We start from the raw sequence: 17,496 nt of genomic DNA on the forward strand, positions 1-17,496 counted from the left end.
AAAAACACGTCAAACAGCTCTTAAAGGGCCAGTACACACAGTTAAGAAAAACACGTCAAACGGCTCTTAAAGGGCCAGTACACACAATTAGAAAACACGTCAAACAGCTCTTAAAGGACCAGTACACACAGTTAAAAAATCACGTCAAACGGCTCTTAAAGGGCCAGTAGACACAGTTAAAAAAACACGTCAAACGGCTCTTAAAGGGACAGTACACACAGTTAAAAAATCACGTCAAACGGCTCTTAAAGGGCCAGTAGACACAGTTAAAAAAACACGTCAAACGGCTCTTAAAGGGACAGTACACACAGTTAAAAAAACACGTCAAACGGCTCTTAAAGGGACAGTACACACAGTTTAAAAAACACGTCAAACGGCTCTTAAAGGGCCAGTAGACACAATTAGAAAACACGTCAAACGGCTCTTAAAGGGACAGAACACACAGTTAAAAAAAACACGTCAAACGGCTCTTAAAGGGCCAGTACACACAGTTTAAAAAACACGTCAAACGGCTCTTAAAAGGGCCAGTACACACAGTTAAAAAAACACGTCAAACGGCTCTTAAAGGGCCAGTACACACAGTTAAAAAAACACGTCAAACGGCTCTTAAAGGGACAGTACACACAGTTAAAAAAACACGTCAAACGGCTCTTAAAGGGACAGTACACACAGTTAAAAAAACACGTCAAACGGCTCTTAAAGGGACAGTACACACAGTTAAAAAAACACGTCAAACGGCTCTTAAAGGGCCGGTACACACAGTTTAAAAAATATGTCGAACGGCTCTTAAAGGGACAGTACACACTTAAAAACCATGTCAAACGGCTCTTAAAGTGACAGTACACACAGTTAAAAAACCATCAAACCGCTCTTAAAGGGCCAGTACACAGTTTAAAAAACACGTCGAACGGCTCTTAAAGGGCCAGCACACACAGTTAAAAAAAACACGTCAAACGGCTCTTAAAGGGACAGTACACACAGTTAAAAAAAACACGTCAAACGGCTCTTAAAGGGACAGTACACACAGTTAAAAAAACACGTCAAACGGCTCTTAAAGGGACAGTACACAAAGTTAAAAAACCACGTAAAACGGCTCTTAAAGGGCCAGTACACACAGTTAAAAAAAACATGTCAAACGGCTCTTAAAGGGACAGTAAACACAGTTAAAAAAAACACGTCAAACGGCTCTTAAAGGGACAGTACACACAGTTAAAAAAAACATGTCAAACGGCTCTTAAAGGGACAGTACACACAGTTAAAGAAAACACGTCAAACGGCTCTTAAAGGGCCAGTACACACAGTTAAAAAAACACGTCAAACGGCTCTTAAAGGGACAGTACACACAGTTAAAAAAACACGTCAAACGGCTCTTAAAGGGCCGGTACACACAGTTTAAAAAATATGTCGAACGGCTCTTAAAGGGACAGTACACACTTAAAAAACATGTCAAACGGCTCTTAAAGTGACAGTACACAAAGTTAAAAAACCATCGAACCGCTCTTAAAGGGCCAGTACACAGTTTAAAAAACACGTCGAACGGCTCTTAAAGGGCCAGCACACACAGTTAAAAAAAACACGTCAAACGGCTCTTAAAGGGCCGGGTAGACACAATTAGAAAACACGTCAAACGGCTCTTAAAGGGACAGTACACACAATTAGAAAAACACGTCAAACGGCTCTTAAAGGGACAGTACACACAGTTAAAAAAACACGTCAAACGGCTCTTAAAGGGCCAGTACACACAGTTAAAAAAAACACGTCAAACGGCTCCTAAAGGGCCAGTACACACAATTAGAAAAAAAAGTCAAACGGCTCTTAAAGGGACAGTACACACAGTTAAAAAAACCACGTAAAACGGCTCTTAAAGGGCCAGTACACACAGTTAAAAAAAACATGTCAAACGGCTCTTAAAGGGCCAGTACACACAATTAGAAAAAAAAGTCAAACGGCTCTTAAAGGGACAGTACATACAGTTAAAAAAAACACGTCAAACGGCTCTTAAAGGGACAGTACACACAGTTAAAAAAACACGTCAAACGGCTCTTAAAGGGACAGTACACACAGTTTAGAAAACACGTCAAACGGCTCTTAAAGGGACAGTACACATAGTTAAAAAAACATGTTAAACGGCTCTTAAAGGGACAGTAAACACAGTTAAAAAAAACATGTCAAACGGCTCTTAAAAGGGACAGTATAACACCGTTAAAAAACAAGTCGAACAGCTCTTAAAGGGCCGGTACACACAGTTTAAAAATTACGTCGAACGGCTCTTAAAGGGACAGTACACACAGTTAAAAAAAACACGTCAAACAGCTCTTAAAGGGCCAGTAGAAACAATTAGGAAACACGTCAAACGGCTCTTAAAGGGCCAGCACACACAGTTAAAAAAACACGTCAAACGGCTCTTAAAGGGACAGTACACACAGTTAAAAGAACACGTCAAACGGCTCTTAAAGGGCCAGTACACACAGTTAAAAAATCACGTCAAACGGCTCTTAAAGGGACAGTACACACAGTTTAAACAACACGTCAAACGGCTCTTAAAGGGCCAGTACACACAGTTTAAGAAAAACACGTCAAACGGCTCTTAAAGGGACAGTAAACACAGTTTAAAAAACACGTCAAACGGCTCTTAAAGGGCCAGTACACACAGTTTAAAAAAACACGTCAAACGGCTCTTAAAGGGCCAGTACACACAATTAGAAAACACGTCAAACGGCTCTTAAAGGGACAGTACACACAATTAGAAAAAAAAGTCAAACGGCTCTTAAAGGGACAGTACACACAGTTAAAAAAAACACGTCAAATGGCTCCTAAAGGGCCAGTACACACAATTAGAAAAAAAAGTCAAACGGCTCTTAAAGGGACAGTACACACAGTTAAAAAAAACACGTCAAACGGCTCTTAAAGGGCCAGTATACACAATTAGAAAAAAAAGTCAAACGGCTCTTAAAGGGCCAGTATACACAATTAGAAAAAAAAGTCAAACGGCTCTTAAAGGGACAGTAAACACAATTAGAAAACACGTAAAACGGCTCTTAAAGGGCCAGTACACACAATTAGAAAAAAAAGAGTCAAACGGCTCTTAAAGGGACAGTACACACAGTTAAAAAAACACATCAAACGGCTCTTAAAGGGACAGTACACACAGTTAAAAAAAACACGTCAAACAGCTCTTAAAGGGCCAGTAGAAACAATTAGAAAACACGTCAAACAGCTCTTAAAGGGACAGTACACACAGCTAAAAAAACACGTCAAACGGCTCTTAAAGGGACAGTACACACAGTTAAAGCAAACACGTCAAACGGCTCTTAAAGGGCCAGTAGACACAATTAGAAAACACGTCAAACGGCTCTTAAAGGGACAGTACACACAGTTAAAAAAACCACGTCAAACGGCTCTTAAAGGGCCAGTAGACACAATTAGAAAACACGTCAAACGGCTCTTAAAGGGACAGTATACATAGTTAAAAAAACATGTTAAACGGCTCTTAAAGGGACAGTACACACAGTTAAAAAAAACACGTCAAACGGCTCTTAAAGGGACAGTACACACAGTTAAAAAAACACGTCAAACGGCTCTTAAAAGGGACAGTATAACCGTTAAAAAACACGTCGAACAGCTCTTAAAGGGCCGGTACACACAGTTTAAAAAATACATCGAACGGCTCTTAAAGGGACGGTACACACTTAAAAAACATGTCAAACGGCTCTTAAAGTGACAGTACACACAGTTAAAAAACAGTCGAACGGCTCTTAAAGGGCCAGTACACAGTTAAAAAAACACGTCAAACGCCTCTTAAAGGGCCAGTAGACACAATTAGAAAACACGTCAAACAGAAATAGTAGGACGATTAAATATTTTCGAGTTTAATCTCATAATTATTTTTTATTCTCGCAATTAAATAAATATTAACAACTTTAATACGGCTCTTAAAGGGCCAGTATACACAATTAGAAAAAAAAGTCAAACGGCTCTTAAAGGGCCAGTATACACAATTAGAAAAAAAAGTCAAACGGCTCTTAAAGGGACAGTAAACACAATTAGAAAACACGTAAAACGGCTCTTAAAGGGCCAGTACACACAATTAGAAAAAAAAGAGTCAAACGGCTCTTAAAGGGACAGTACACACAGTTAAAAAAACACATCAAACGGCTCTTAAAGGGACAGTACACACAGTTAAAAAAAACACGTCAAACAGCTCTTAAAGGGCCAGTAGAAACAATTAGAAAACACGTCAAACAGCTCTTAAAGGGACAGTACACACAGCTAAAAAAACACGTCAAACGGCTCTTAAAGGGACAGTACACACAGTTAAAGCAAACACGTCAAACGGCTCTTAAAGGGCCAGTAGACACAATTAGAAAACACGTCAAACGGCTCTTAAAGGGACAGTACACACAGTTAAAAAAACCACGTCAAACGGCTCTTAAAGGGCCAGTAGACACAATTAGAAAACACGTCAAACGGCTCTTAAAGGGACAGTATACATAGTTAAAAAAACATGTTAAACGGCTCTTAAAGGGACAGTACACACAGTTAAAAAAAACACGTCAAACGGCTCTTAAAGGGACAGTACACACAGTTAAAAAAACACGTCAAACGGCTCTTAAAAGGGACAGTATAACCGTTAAAAAACACGTCGAACAGCTCTTAAAGGGCCGGTACACACAGTTTAAAAAATACATCGAACGGCTCTTAAAGGGACGGTACACACTTAAAAAACATGTCAAACGGCTCTTAAAGTGACAGTACACACAGTTAAAAAACCGTCGAACGGCTCTTAAAGGGCCAGTACACAGTTAAAAAAACACGTCAAACGCCTCTTAAAGGGCCAGTAGACACAATTAGAAAACACGTCAAACAGAAATAGTAGGACGATTAAATATTTTCGAGTTTAATCTCATAATTATTTTTTATTCTCGCAATTAAATAAATATTAACAACTTTAATCTCGTAATTAAATAAATATTTACAACTTTAATTTCGTAATTAAATAAATATTCACAACTTTAATCTTGTAATTAAATAAATATTTACAACTTTAATCTTGTAATTAAATAAATATTTACAACTTTAATTTCGTAATTAAATAAATATTCACAACTTTAGTCTCGTAATTTTTTTAATTCTCGTAATTAATTAAATATTTACGACTTTAATGTCGTAATTAAATAAATATTTACAACTTTGATCTCGTAATTAATTAAATATTTACAACTTTAATCTCGTAATTATTATTTTTTTCTAAATGTGGCCCTAATACTCTGTCGTGAAAAAGGCAAATTCAAAAAATAAAACTAAAAACAAAATGCCAGAAAATTACGTTGTATGTCATATTATTAAATTCTATATCGGACGCAATTTAAAATATTCTTTTAAATAAATCATTATTTCGAAAAAGTTTCTCCTCATATTGACCTACATATTAATTTTTTCTCAACATGTGGGTAAATTAGTCATTATTTTGACACATTTATTCAAAAGTAATACTTATTTTGACATCGTAAGTCTTTTTTTCTTCTTTTCTTGAAATACTTTTATTAAAATTATAATTACTATTGTATTATTTCAAATTAAATGACCTTTAATAATGAGCAATTTTACTAAAGTAATTATAATAATACGTCTTGTATGTGCAGTATTTTGTGTCCGCCACCAGGTGGCAGCATTGATTCTCCTCCTATCAAACCTCCTGTCGCTCCTCCCTGAAGGAGGCAGAACCATAGACAGTCTATGGGCAGAACCAGCTCCTCCTCCTCCTGCTCCTCCTCCTCCTCCTCGTTTGCTCAACACTTTTTGTTGCTGCAGACTCTCACAGGACGTGTGTGTGTGACGTGTGTGTGTGTGTATGTGTGTGTGAGTTTCTTCATTTCTTCTTTTCTTCCTGCAAACAAACAAACAAACAAACAACCAAACCGTGTTTCACACCGGATTTATCCTCCAAACAGCTCGAGTCGTCCCGCTGCTGGTTCCTAGAGCCGGGGAGGAGAGGAGTCGAGGAGAGGAAACAACAAACAGAGAGAGAGAAGAAGGAGAAGAGAAGAAGAGAAGAGGAAGGTGGAGGAGGAAGAGGGCGGTGTGACGTCACTAAGCATGGAGGTTCCTGGTATGCAGGTGAGCTGAAGGTGTTGTCTCTTGTTGTCCAGGTGAGACTCGACCTGTTGACTCTGGTGACCTGCTGCTCTCTTATTTAACCTCCACATCTTTATTCTGTCTGCCGCCCCTTTAAAGGCTCATTATGTAACACAGAGTCACTTTAAAGTCACTTTAAGCTTTATTTTACCACCTTAATGCTCCTAAAGGGACCTCAGCTGACTGTATAGTCACTTTCTGATACATCACCTCATGTTAGCTTTACAATAGTCTCAAACATAGAAGTGTTTAGATTTTAAAATGTGACTTTAAGTTAGTTTAAAGTCAATTTAAGGTTTATTTTACCACTTTAATGCTCCTAAAGGGACCTCAGCTGACTGTATAGTCACTTTCTGATACATTACCTTATGTTATCTTTACTATAGTCTCAAATATAGAAGTGTTTAGATTTTAAAATGTGACTGTAAGTTAGTTTAAAGTCAGTTTAAGTTGAATTTAAGGCTTATTTTATCACTTTAATGCTCCTAAAGGGACCTCAGCTCATTTTATAGTCACTGTCTGATACATTAACACACCAATATTCTCATTCTAACTCATATTAAAGCTTTTTAGTGAACTTATTTTGGGTTATCTAGTCTCTAATATTCATTTTAGCTACTTAAACTGTAAATTTAGTGCTTTAAACTGAATTTATAGTGACTTTAAGTTAGTTTAAAGTCAATTTAAGGTTTATTTTATCACTTTAATGCTCCTAAAGTGATATCAACTGACTTGATAGTGACTTTTTGATACATTCATACATCTTTTCTTTTCAATATTGTCCTTATAACTCGTATTAAATGAAATTTAACTACTCAAACTGTACATTTAGTGCTTCAAAAATGACTTTTTTAGTCACTTTCTGATACATTACCTTATGTTATCTTTACAATAGTCTCAAACATAGAAGTATTTAGATTTTAAAAGTGACTCTAAGTTAGTTTAAAGTCAATTTAAGTTGAATTTAAGGTTTATTTTACCACTTTAATGCTCCTAAAGGGACCTCAGCTGACTTTATAGTGACTTTCTGATACATTTATATAAGTTATCCTTTCAATAGGGTACATAGGTACATAGGGTAGCTAAATCTGCTACATTTACACACCAATATTCTCATTCTAACTCATATTGAAGCTTTTTAGTGAACTTATTTTGGGTTATGTAGTCTCTAATATTCATTTTAGCGACTTATACTGTAAATTTAGTGCTTCTAACTGAATTTATAGTGACTTTCTGATACATTAACACACAAATATCCTCATGACTTTAGTACTCTGAGTTGAGTTTATTGTGATTGTTTTTTTTCAGTTAAATCTCATAAAAACAAGACTTATAAAGAGACTTTGCTTCTCTTTTCTGACCTTTTATAGAGACTTTATGGTGTTAATATCTCTTAATATGTCCTTCTAATATCCATATAGTGACTTATTATGTGACTTTGGTGCTTTAAATTGACTTTATATCAACATTATGATGATTATATATCTTTAGATATCCCTGTAATACATCTATTGTTACTTATAATTCAACTTTAGTACTCTAAATTGAGTTTATTGAGATTATTTGCTGGTTAAATCTCATAAAAATAACTATAATCTTCTTACAGAGACTTATAAAGAGACTTTGCTTCTCTTTTCTGACCTTTGAAGAGACTTTATGTTGTTTATATCTCTTAATATGTCCTTCTAATATCCATATAGTGACTTATTATGTGACTTTAAATAGATTTTACAGTGAAAATCGTCCTATATTTACTTGTAATGGTGTTTGTGGGAGCTCAGACTGATATTTCTGTGACTCTTTGGCACTTTGGGATCTTTCATATTCTCATAAAAAGGCCTTTTTTGTGTGTGTGATTGCATAATATTCATGTAATATTCCCACAGTGGCTCATTGTGTGTCAGAGCTTATTCTAGCTGTATTTATAGCTGTGCTGTATCTTTATAGGAGTTATAATTGGCCTCAGCAGCTCTGGGTGTGTCTGTCATGACCTCATTGTGACGTAACGTCTTTTATTTGACTATTTTTGCATCATATCTGGTGAAACATTGGGTTTGTTTGATAATAGATGGAATATTTATGTGGATAGCAACTTGTACTGTACATTTAGTACTTCAAAACTGATGTTATAGTGAATTTCTGATACATTTATACATGTTTTCTTTACAATATTCTCATTATAACTCATATTATAGGTTTTTAGTGAACTTATTTTTGATTATCTAGTCTATAATATTAATTTTAGCTACTTGTACTGTACATTTAGTACCTGAAAACTGACTTTATAGTGAATTTAAGGCTTATTTTATCCTTTTCGTGCTCCTAAAGTTACCTCAACGGAATTTCTAGTGACTTTCTGATAAATGTATACATTTCTTTACAATATTCTTATTATAACTCATATTATGTGTTTTAGTGAACTTATTTTTGAGTATCTAGTCTGTAATATTCCTTTTAGCTACTTAAACTGTAAATGTAGTGCTTCTAACTGACTTTATGGTGAATTTCTGATATATTAACTAGAAATATTTAATTAAATAGAAAATGCTCCAAATAAAGAACAATTTTACTACTTTATATACTGCAAGGTAACTTAATCTATAACAATATGATTATTTATTATTTAATGTATAATTAATTGCCATAATAATCCATCTAAAGAGTAAGTCGAAACAAAAATAAAATAAAAAAATAAGGGGAAAAATCCTACATTTTAAAAATACCACTGAAATACAAAAGTATTAGAATAAAAATAATCCAAAAATGAAGGTATTCAATATGGATAATGTTAAGATTATGTTATGTTATCTTATGTAATCATTTTACTGAAAATATACTGAAATTACCAAAAGTAAAAGTACGTAAAATATACAATGCTCCAAATAAAGAACAATTGTACTAGTTTATATACTGCGAGGTAGCTTCATCTATAGCAATATGAGATTATTTATTATATGAGATGGAATAGTGTTTGTGAACCACAACAAAGTGTGTGTCCGGCTCTCGGTGTGTGTCGTTGATGACCTCATTGTGACATAAGGTGTTTTATTTGACTATTTTTGCATCCTCTCTAGTGTTACATTGGTTTTGTGTGATAATAGATGTGATATTTATGTGGATGGAGCTGGTTTCTGCTCTGTGAAGGCTGACAACAAGGTGTGTAGCCGTCCTCAGGTGTGTCTACCTGTGGGACTGGCTGCCACTCTCTTTTTTAGAAAGTAGTTATTGTTTTTGACATATTTTATTAATATTTTTAGAAAGTAGTCATTGTTTTTGACATATAAAGCCTTTATTTTGAGGAAATAAATAATTAATAACTATTTCGACCTATTAAGCCTTTTTTTTTGAGGAAATAAGTTCTTTTTTTACTTTATTTTTCTTGACATACTTAGTTAACATTTTTAGAAAGTAGTCATTATTATGACCTATTTAATTAATATTTTTAGAAAGTAGTTATTGTTTTTGACATATTTTATACCTATTTAATTAATATTTTGAAAGTAGTCATTATTTTTGACTTAAGTCTTTATTTTGAGAAAATAAGTCATTATTTCGAAAAAGTTACTCCTTATATTGACCGACATATTCATTTTTTCACCACATTTGGGTAAGTTAGTCATTATTTTGACATATTAAGCCTTTATTTTGACACATTTATTCAAAAGTAATACTTATTTTGACACATTAAGTCTTTTTTTTCTTGAAATACTTATAAAATTCTTATTATTGTTGTATTATTTCAAATTAAAAGACCTTTAATCAGCACTTTTACTAAAGTAAAAAGATCTGTTGACAGACTAAGAAAAAGGTGTGTGTCCGGCTCTCGGTGTGTGTCGTTGATGACCTCATTGTGACGTAACGTGTTTTTATTTGACTATTTTTGCATCCTCTCTAGTGTAACATTGGTTTTGTGTGATAATAGATGTGATATTTATGTGGATGGAGCTGGTTTCTGCTCTGTGAAGGCTGATCTGCTGACAGACTGACAACAAGGTGTGTAGCCGTCCGTCCGGCTCTCAGGTGTGTCTACCTGTGGGACTGGCTGCAGCTCGCTCTGCCTGCTCTGTTCGTCCCAGCGGGGCGGGGCTCCAAACCAGCCGCTTAAACCAACAACACACCTGACACCTGGCAGCAGCTGCTGCTGACAGATATACCTGTCAGGAAGAGTGATGGTGCATTGTGGGACGTGTTGTGTAACACCGAAACAACTTGACGGATCCGTTGAAGTGACAGTTGAGTTATTTTTCATTCAGGTGGAGATCAAAATAGGCTGCTGATATCTGCAGCTTCTTGGCTTTTAGCCCAAATAAATAAACAACATAATCACTTTAGCTTCTGGTAACTTAAAGCTGCTATAATAATAATAATCATGTTTTTATACTAAACTGTATGGAAGAAGTGGATAAAGCTGCACATCAGCCAACTAATCGATTAGTTGACTATTTTGATAACTGATTAACCCTCTGGAGTCCATCTATTTATTGAAAATACACGGAGCATGTTTTATTTACAGTGATAACTTTATTTATATTTGATATGTAGACAAGCTGAGAAAGCCAGTTAAAGTTCATCATAGGAGCTTTTTACAGTGTGCCACTTATGTTTCTAGAACATTTTTAAAATGTGAATTTTCTTTGTACTAAACTATTACTATTTTTAATTTGCATGCAAATAGACATGTTGGTGATTTTTTATAGTTATTTATCCTTTCATTATTTTCTCCTTTTTTTATGTGTATCAATACTGGAAAAAAATGGTACATTTCCATAAAACCTGTGTCCTTTGTTTGTATTTTGGGTTCCTGGCAGCTTTATACTTTTTTAATTAAAATAAAATGAAAAATCTGACTGATAGCCAAGTTTGTGTGGAGAAAAAGGAGCCATGCATGTGATGTAAGGACGGACTGACATTAATGCAGAGGAAGTTGACAAATTTGAACCAAAAACTCCTGGAGGTCAGAGGTTTAATCATAAGATATTTTTTTTAATGCAAAGATCGCTGTTTTTTAGCTTCTTAAATATGCTTTTCTCAGTTTAATAACACATTAAACTGAATATTTTTATGTTCTGGACAAACAAAACAAGACATTTAAAGACATTTTCTTGGATTTTGAGAAACTGGGACAGTCATTTTTTCACCTTTTTCCCCATTATTCCCGAATCCATCATAGACAGCAGACAGACAAAGTTATCAACTACAACCTGGATTCTAAATAATGGTTGAATTACAGTGTAAATTGACTTTGTATTATTCTTAATTTCCCACTCAAACACCACATGTGGGTCCTGTGGACTTGCTACTTTGAGAATCTCATTGTAAACCTGTCAACATAACTCAGATGGTAAACAAAGAGTAGCATTTAGCAGCTAAAGAGACGGATATTCCCTTCACAAGACCAAAACCGGAGCTGAAACAGGAGCAAATATTGGACTTTCATTCGTCAGATTCAAAGTCAGTCAGAAACAAACTTGAGATGGATGCTGATGTTGCTGGATGTTTACATGTTAGAAGCAACAGTATGCTAACATGTTTGCTATATTAACATATTAGAAGCAACAGTATGCTAACATGTTGCTATATTAACATATTAGAAGCAACAGTATGCTAACATGTTGCTATATTAACATATTAGAAGCAATAGTATGCTAACATGTTTGCCATATTAACATATTAGAAGCAACAGTATGCTAACATGTTTGCCATATTAACATATTAGAAGCAACAGTATGCTAACATGTTTGCCATATTAGCATATTAGAAGCAACAGTATGCTAACATGTTTGCCATATAGAAGCAACAGTATGCTAACATGTTTGCCATATTAACATATTAGAAGCAACAGTATGCTAACATGTTTGCCATATTAGCATATTAGAAGCAACAGTATGCTAACATGTTTGCCATATAGAAGCAACAGTATGCTAACATGTTTGCCATATTAACATATTAGAAGCAACAGTATGCTAACATGTTTGCCATATTAGCATATTAGAAGCAACATTTTGCTAACATGTTTGCCATATAGAAGCAACAGTATGCTAACATATTAACCTACTCACTTTCACTGCACCCAAGAGGCCAAAAAATCAGTTAATGCACGTTCAAAATGGCCGGTTGTGCACTAATTGATGCAACCACAGCTGCAGTTGAAGCCTCTAATGTTGTGTAAATGTAACTCTGCAGAGTTACAGTCACCTACTTCAATCTGTCTGCTTGTCTTGTTTTAGTCAAAGAGAGCTTCATGTGTGGACGTCACTCTTACATCTGTACCGTAGAACTCTGAACCACAGAGACGCCTTCGTTTTTCCCCTTTTTCTTATCAGTAAAACGACACGGTGCTGTTGTGAAATCCAAACACTTTTTATAAAGCCTGACCAATATCAGACAGCTGACAATCACAGGCTGGTTTCCACATCCTCTTTGAAAAAGAAGAAATGAGTCTGATATCATTTCGAAACCATGCCGTCATCATGACCAAGATGTTTACAAAGCGTGCGTTTACAATAATCCTTACGTCAAGTTTTTCAGATTTCAGGACTCCCACGGTGCATTCTAGCACAAAGTGAAGTGCGTACTTCCTCTGCCACTTTTTATTTTTAGACTTCTGTGTACAATAACCCTTAGAGAAGAGATAAAAGATAGAGGTAGAGAGAGAAGTATTTAATGAGTTGTTCAGAATGTGTTAACTAGATTGATTAGGAAACAAGATTAATTAAAGTCTGTCTGATTGTGTCGCAATGTTGTGATGTAAAGAAAGTCCTCTGACTTTTTGGGGGAATTTGTCATCCACTTGTCAAACCCTTTTTTTTGTCTTTGGTAGCTAAATCTGGGGGGTTCTTGGTTCAAGGAGTTTGCAGATTTGCCCCCAAATCAAGTCCTACCTTGCCTCTGCATATTAGCTTATGTTTGTTTGTTTATCAGCAGGATTGAGTAAAAAGTCCTTGCCTGATTTTCATTAGAGTTGTTCTGATTCCGATACCAGTATCGGAAATTGCTCATAATCTCAATTTTAACAAAAATAATTGTGACGTTTGTTGCTACAATTTGAGCAGCACTACTGTAAAACTAAAGCTCATTTAAATGACTTGAATTTGTCTCAAACTACCAAAAAATGGCATCATGAGTCCGAGCCTGAAACTGTAAAAAACGGAAAACATCGTCCGATTTTAACATTTCTGATGGTCCTTGAACACATTGTAAGTAACTCAAACTTCTGTCAGGAAGAAAAACCGTGATATTTCATCAGAATCATTTAAATCTCCATGTCTTATTCCAAATTCTGCTTAAAAAATGAACCATTTGCACAATTTTGTGTCTTTTTTTAAATAATTTTGTCTTTTTTTGGTAATTTTGTTTCTTTTTTGGTCATTTTGTGTCTTTTTTTTATAGTAATTTTTTTTCTGTCATTTTCTGTCTTTTTTAGTATTTTTGTGTCTTTTTTTGGTCATGTTGATACTGCCTCCAGGTAGTTTGAGACCCCTGCTGTACATGAAAGCTGTGTGAGTAAAACCACCAGAACAACGGATCAGATCAGCTTGACGTACGTAGCTCTATAACTGATACTGATCAGTTAAAAAATGTCCTGATGGGCCTCCAGACAGACTCTCAGAGATCAGATCAGGAGTTCTCCGGTAAAGTTTAAAGTGACTGAGTCTTGCTGACGGATAGTTGGTGACTCAGCCTCGTCTACAGCTGTTCTGACACGCTCTGATTAGACTTTTAGTGCTTAATTGATTAACAATGTGCCGGTTGTTCATGGGAGCACCTTGGATCGACTCCACACGGATGTCAGGAACACGTTTTTATTGATGCTTATCATCCAACTGGTTGACTTTTAGTGTCGTGGGTGTCGGCGGTATGAATACTGGTTCTTCTCTCACAGAGATAAAGGTGACTAGTGAAGTCATACTTGTCTCTGTTGTTGATATTAAACCATTCAGGTTCAGGGTTTTTGGTCTCTTGATGCCAGAAGTAGTCTTTTTGTAATATTGGGTACCAGCCGATACCAATCACCTTTATACTGGAGGCTGAACTTCTGCTTCTAAACTATTAAGATAATACTTTTTATTTTGTTGCATTTATGGTGTCCCAGATTGATGCTTCTAGCAGCTCTCAGGGAGCAGACTGGTTGCATTGTGGCCAGTTATGAAGTCATTCACTGAAGTATTATCAGTTGTTATCAGCTGATATGACCTGCAGCCAACAGCGAGCGGTGCTGGATGTTGGATTTTTGACTTTTTTCCAAATAACATTGGCGGTTCAGGACTGTTTACCTGGAATTCGGTACCAGTTCCCAATGGTACCTTTTTTTCAAACATGGAAGGGAACTCTTAGAATAGTTTTTCATCAATCATTCAGCTAATGTGCTGAAAAAATAACAGTTTTCATCCAGATTTGCTCCTGGGTACCAAAATGAGCTACCGATTGATTGTACAATGTTGGTTTTTGTCTAATTGTTTCTAACTTGCGGCTCATATTGGGTACTGTTTACTGTTTACCTGGAATTCGGTGCCAGTACCCAATGGTACCTTTACGAACATGGAAAGGAACTCTTAGTAAGTTTTTCATCAATTATTCGGCTAATATGCTGTAAAAAAACAAACAATTTCCATCCAGATTTACTCTCGAGTACTGAAATGAGGTATCGATTGTTTTAATCAAGTTCCAATTGATTGTACAATGTTGGATTTTTGGCAATGTCTGAGCTGAGTGAAGCTGATTTCTAGTTGACCTCTGACCTTTTTTAAAGAAGAGAAAACGGAAGAGAGAGTAACTTACTGTCTAGAGGTATAGAGCTGCAGGTATAGAGCTGCAGGTAGAGAGCTGCAGGTAGAGAGCTGTAGGTATAGAGCTGCAGGTAGAGAGCTGCAGGTAGAGAGCTGTAGGTATAGAGCTGCAGGTAGAGAGCTGCAGGTAGAGAGCTGCAGGTATAGAGCTGCAGGTATAGAGCTGTAGGTAGAGAGCTGTAGGTATAGAGCTGTAGGTAGAGAGCTGCAGGTAGAGAGCTGCAGGTATAGAGCTGCAGGTATATAGAGCTGCAGGTATATAGAGCTGCAGGTATAGAGTTGCAGGTCTAGAGCTGCAGGTCTAGAGCTGCAGGTCTAGAGCTGCAGGTATAGCGCTGCAGGTAGAGAGCTGTAGGTATAGAGCTGCAGGTAGAGAGCTGCAGGTATAGAGTTGCAGGTATAGAGCTGCAGGTAGAGAGCTGTAGGTATAGAGCTGCAGGTAGAGAGCTGTAGGTATAGAGCTGCAGGTAGAGAGCTGCAGGTATAGAGTTGCAGGTCTAGAGCTGCAGGTCTAGAGCTGCAGGTCTAGAGCTGCAGGTAGAGAGCTGTAGGTATAGAGCTGCAGGTAGAGAGCTGCAGGTATAGAGTTGCAGGTATAGAGCTGCAGGTAGAGAGCTGTAGGTATAGAGCTGTAGGTATAGAGCTGTAGGTATAGAGCTGCAGGTAGAGAGCTGCAGGTAGAGAGCTGCAGGTAGAGAGCTGCAGGTATAGGGCTGCAGGTATAGAGCTGTAGGTATAGAGCTGCAGGTAGAGAGCTGCAGGTAGAGAGCTGCAGGTATAGAGCTGCAGGTATAGCGCTGCAGGTAGAGAGCTGTAGGTATAGAGCTGCAGGTAGAGAGTTGCAGGTGGGTGGTTGACGTGAACTCAAATTCAAAGTGAAAAAAATAATAATTCAAAAGTATATGTCAAATGATATATAATTATATTCCCTTATATGTGAATAATTCAAAACTGAATATGTCCATTTCTAATTCTTCACATATTATTCACTTTTTGGTGTGGTAGTCCTAAAATGTGTCCACCGGTGCAACACAATAAAGAATGTCATTATTTAATTCAGAGAATGTTGGACAGATAAGATAGATAAGCCAAAGGCATATTAGTTTGTCCCAATTATATTTCCACATCAAACATACCCCAAAAAAATTCAGAATTATGTTATTTATATACTATAAGATGTACACATAGAGACTTCACCCAAATGCCTGGGTTACGTTCATTATAATTGGTATAAAACCCAAGGAATCTTCATTTCATTCTTATAGCTGCAAGATCCCGTTCCTCTCAGGATCTTCATTCAGCCTCTCCCTAACTTCCTAGACCTTTCCTTGGTGGTCATCTCAGCCTCTCACTTTCAACATGGAAATCAAACTAGCTTTAACAAAACAGGGAAGGAAGGTTTGAGTTGTGTTGTCCTCAAATTCTGAGGTTAAGAGAAAATGCAAAAAAGCTACTTAAATTAGTCATTAAAAGTTGCTCTCGTTAAGGTTGAGGAAGTTTGCACCCATCCATGATCTGATGTCAGCCAGACAATCAAGCAATGGCTGGAGTGCAGCCTGCCCATCAACATTAAGAGGCAGATATAGCTGGACATCTTCTGCAAAGCAGTGGAAGGAGATGTTATGTTTGACTAGGATGTCCCCTAGGGGTAAAATATATAATAGGAAGAGGATGGGACCTAGTATAGAGCCCTGAGGGACCCCACAGGTGAGGGGGGCAACAGAGGAGAAGAAATCCCCAAGCAGGACAGAGAAGCTCCCGTCAGCCAGGTAGGACGGGCCATCCAAATGCGGCCGTCCATTAACCTCCATTCATTTTTTAGACTCGGATTATATCTCTTTTGCATATTTAAACTAATTTTTCAATAAAACTTGTAATACAAAAAATGTTTGTTTACATGTTTGCTTTCACTATGTTAATTTTCATTATGATAGGAGTAAAGGAAAAAAATAAGTGAAACTGACTTCATGTTGTACTATAGGACAGTGCGTTTCACCAGTGGACATTTTCGAAATCAATGCTAGTTTGCGGCCTAGCTATATGAGAGACATTCTTCATCCTGAGTAACAGTGTTAAGGTTTACATTATTTTCAATTATCAATCAACGTAAATTGATAAAAATAATCAGATCAGTACTTAAACTGCGTTGTACCAAAGGACTACCTTAAGACGACCAGTTCCAACACTGCACGGAAATAGTAATATTATGAAAATATTTGAGACAGAACTGATCTTGTGTGCAGTCCACCTGCTCCAGAGATGTCTTCTGTCCTTCCTGATTCTGGAAGGACCCCTCTCAGTAATGGGGTGGTCACATTAATGCCTGTTTTATATCTACATAATGCCGTTGCTCCAGGAGGACACCAGTTTTGCGGACAAAATGTAATGTGTCATAATAACTCTACATAGGGACCTTAACACTTATATCCTCTAGATTCATTAAGTAAACACTCGTATGACAGGCATTCAAGTATTTTAATGTATTTAGATTAATTTTTCATTAAATTACAGTTGTTTTAATATAAGTAATGCTACCTAGTACAGTTGCACCGGTGGACAAATGTCATGTTCAAAA

The 17,496-nt window shown here is 36.4% G+C and overlaps 1 protein-coding gene and 1 pseudogene across 2 annotated transcripts in view; one reads left to right on the forward strand and one right to left on the reverse strand.

Moving 5' to 3' along the window:
* The window catches only part of LOC131988994 (scavenger receptor cysteine-rich type 1 protein M130-like), a 912,635-nt pseudogene that overhangs the window by 124,919 nt on the left and 770,220 nt on the right, over positions 1-17,496 (reverse strand).
* stk26 (serine/threonine protein kinase 26) overlaps positions 5,826-17,496 on the forward strand; it is a 45,460-nt gene continuing 33,789 nt past the window's right edge. For both annotated transcript variants that reach the window (XM_059354154.1, XM_059354155.1), the window contains exon 1: positions 5,826-6,117. In XM_059354154.1, the coding sequence (XP_059210137.1) occupies positions 6,097-6,117 (21 nt within the window). In that variant the 5' untranslated portion in view covers positions 5,826-6,096. The remainder of the gene's footprint in view (positions 6,118-17,496) is intronic.

Source organism: Centropristis striata, chromosome 17 (genome assembly GCF_030273125.1).
Source record: "Centropristis striata isolate RG_2023a ecotype Rhode Island chromosome 17, C.striata_1.0, whole genome shotgun sequence".
Taxonomy (NCBI): Eukaryota; Metazoa; Chordata; class Actinopteri; order Perciformes; family Serranidae; genus Centropristis; species Centropristis striata.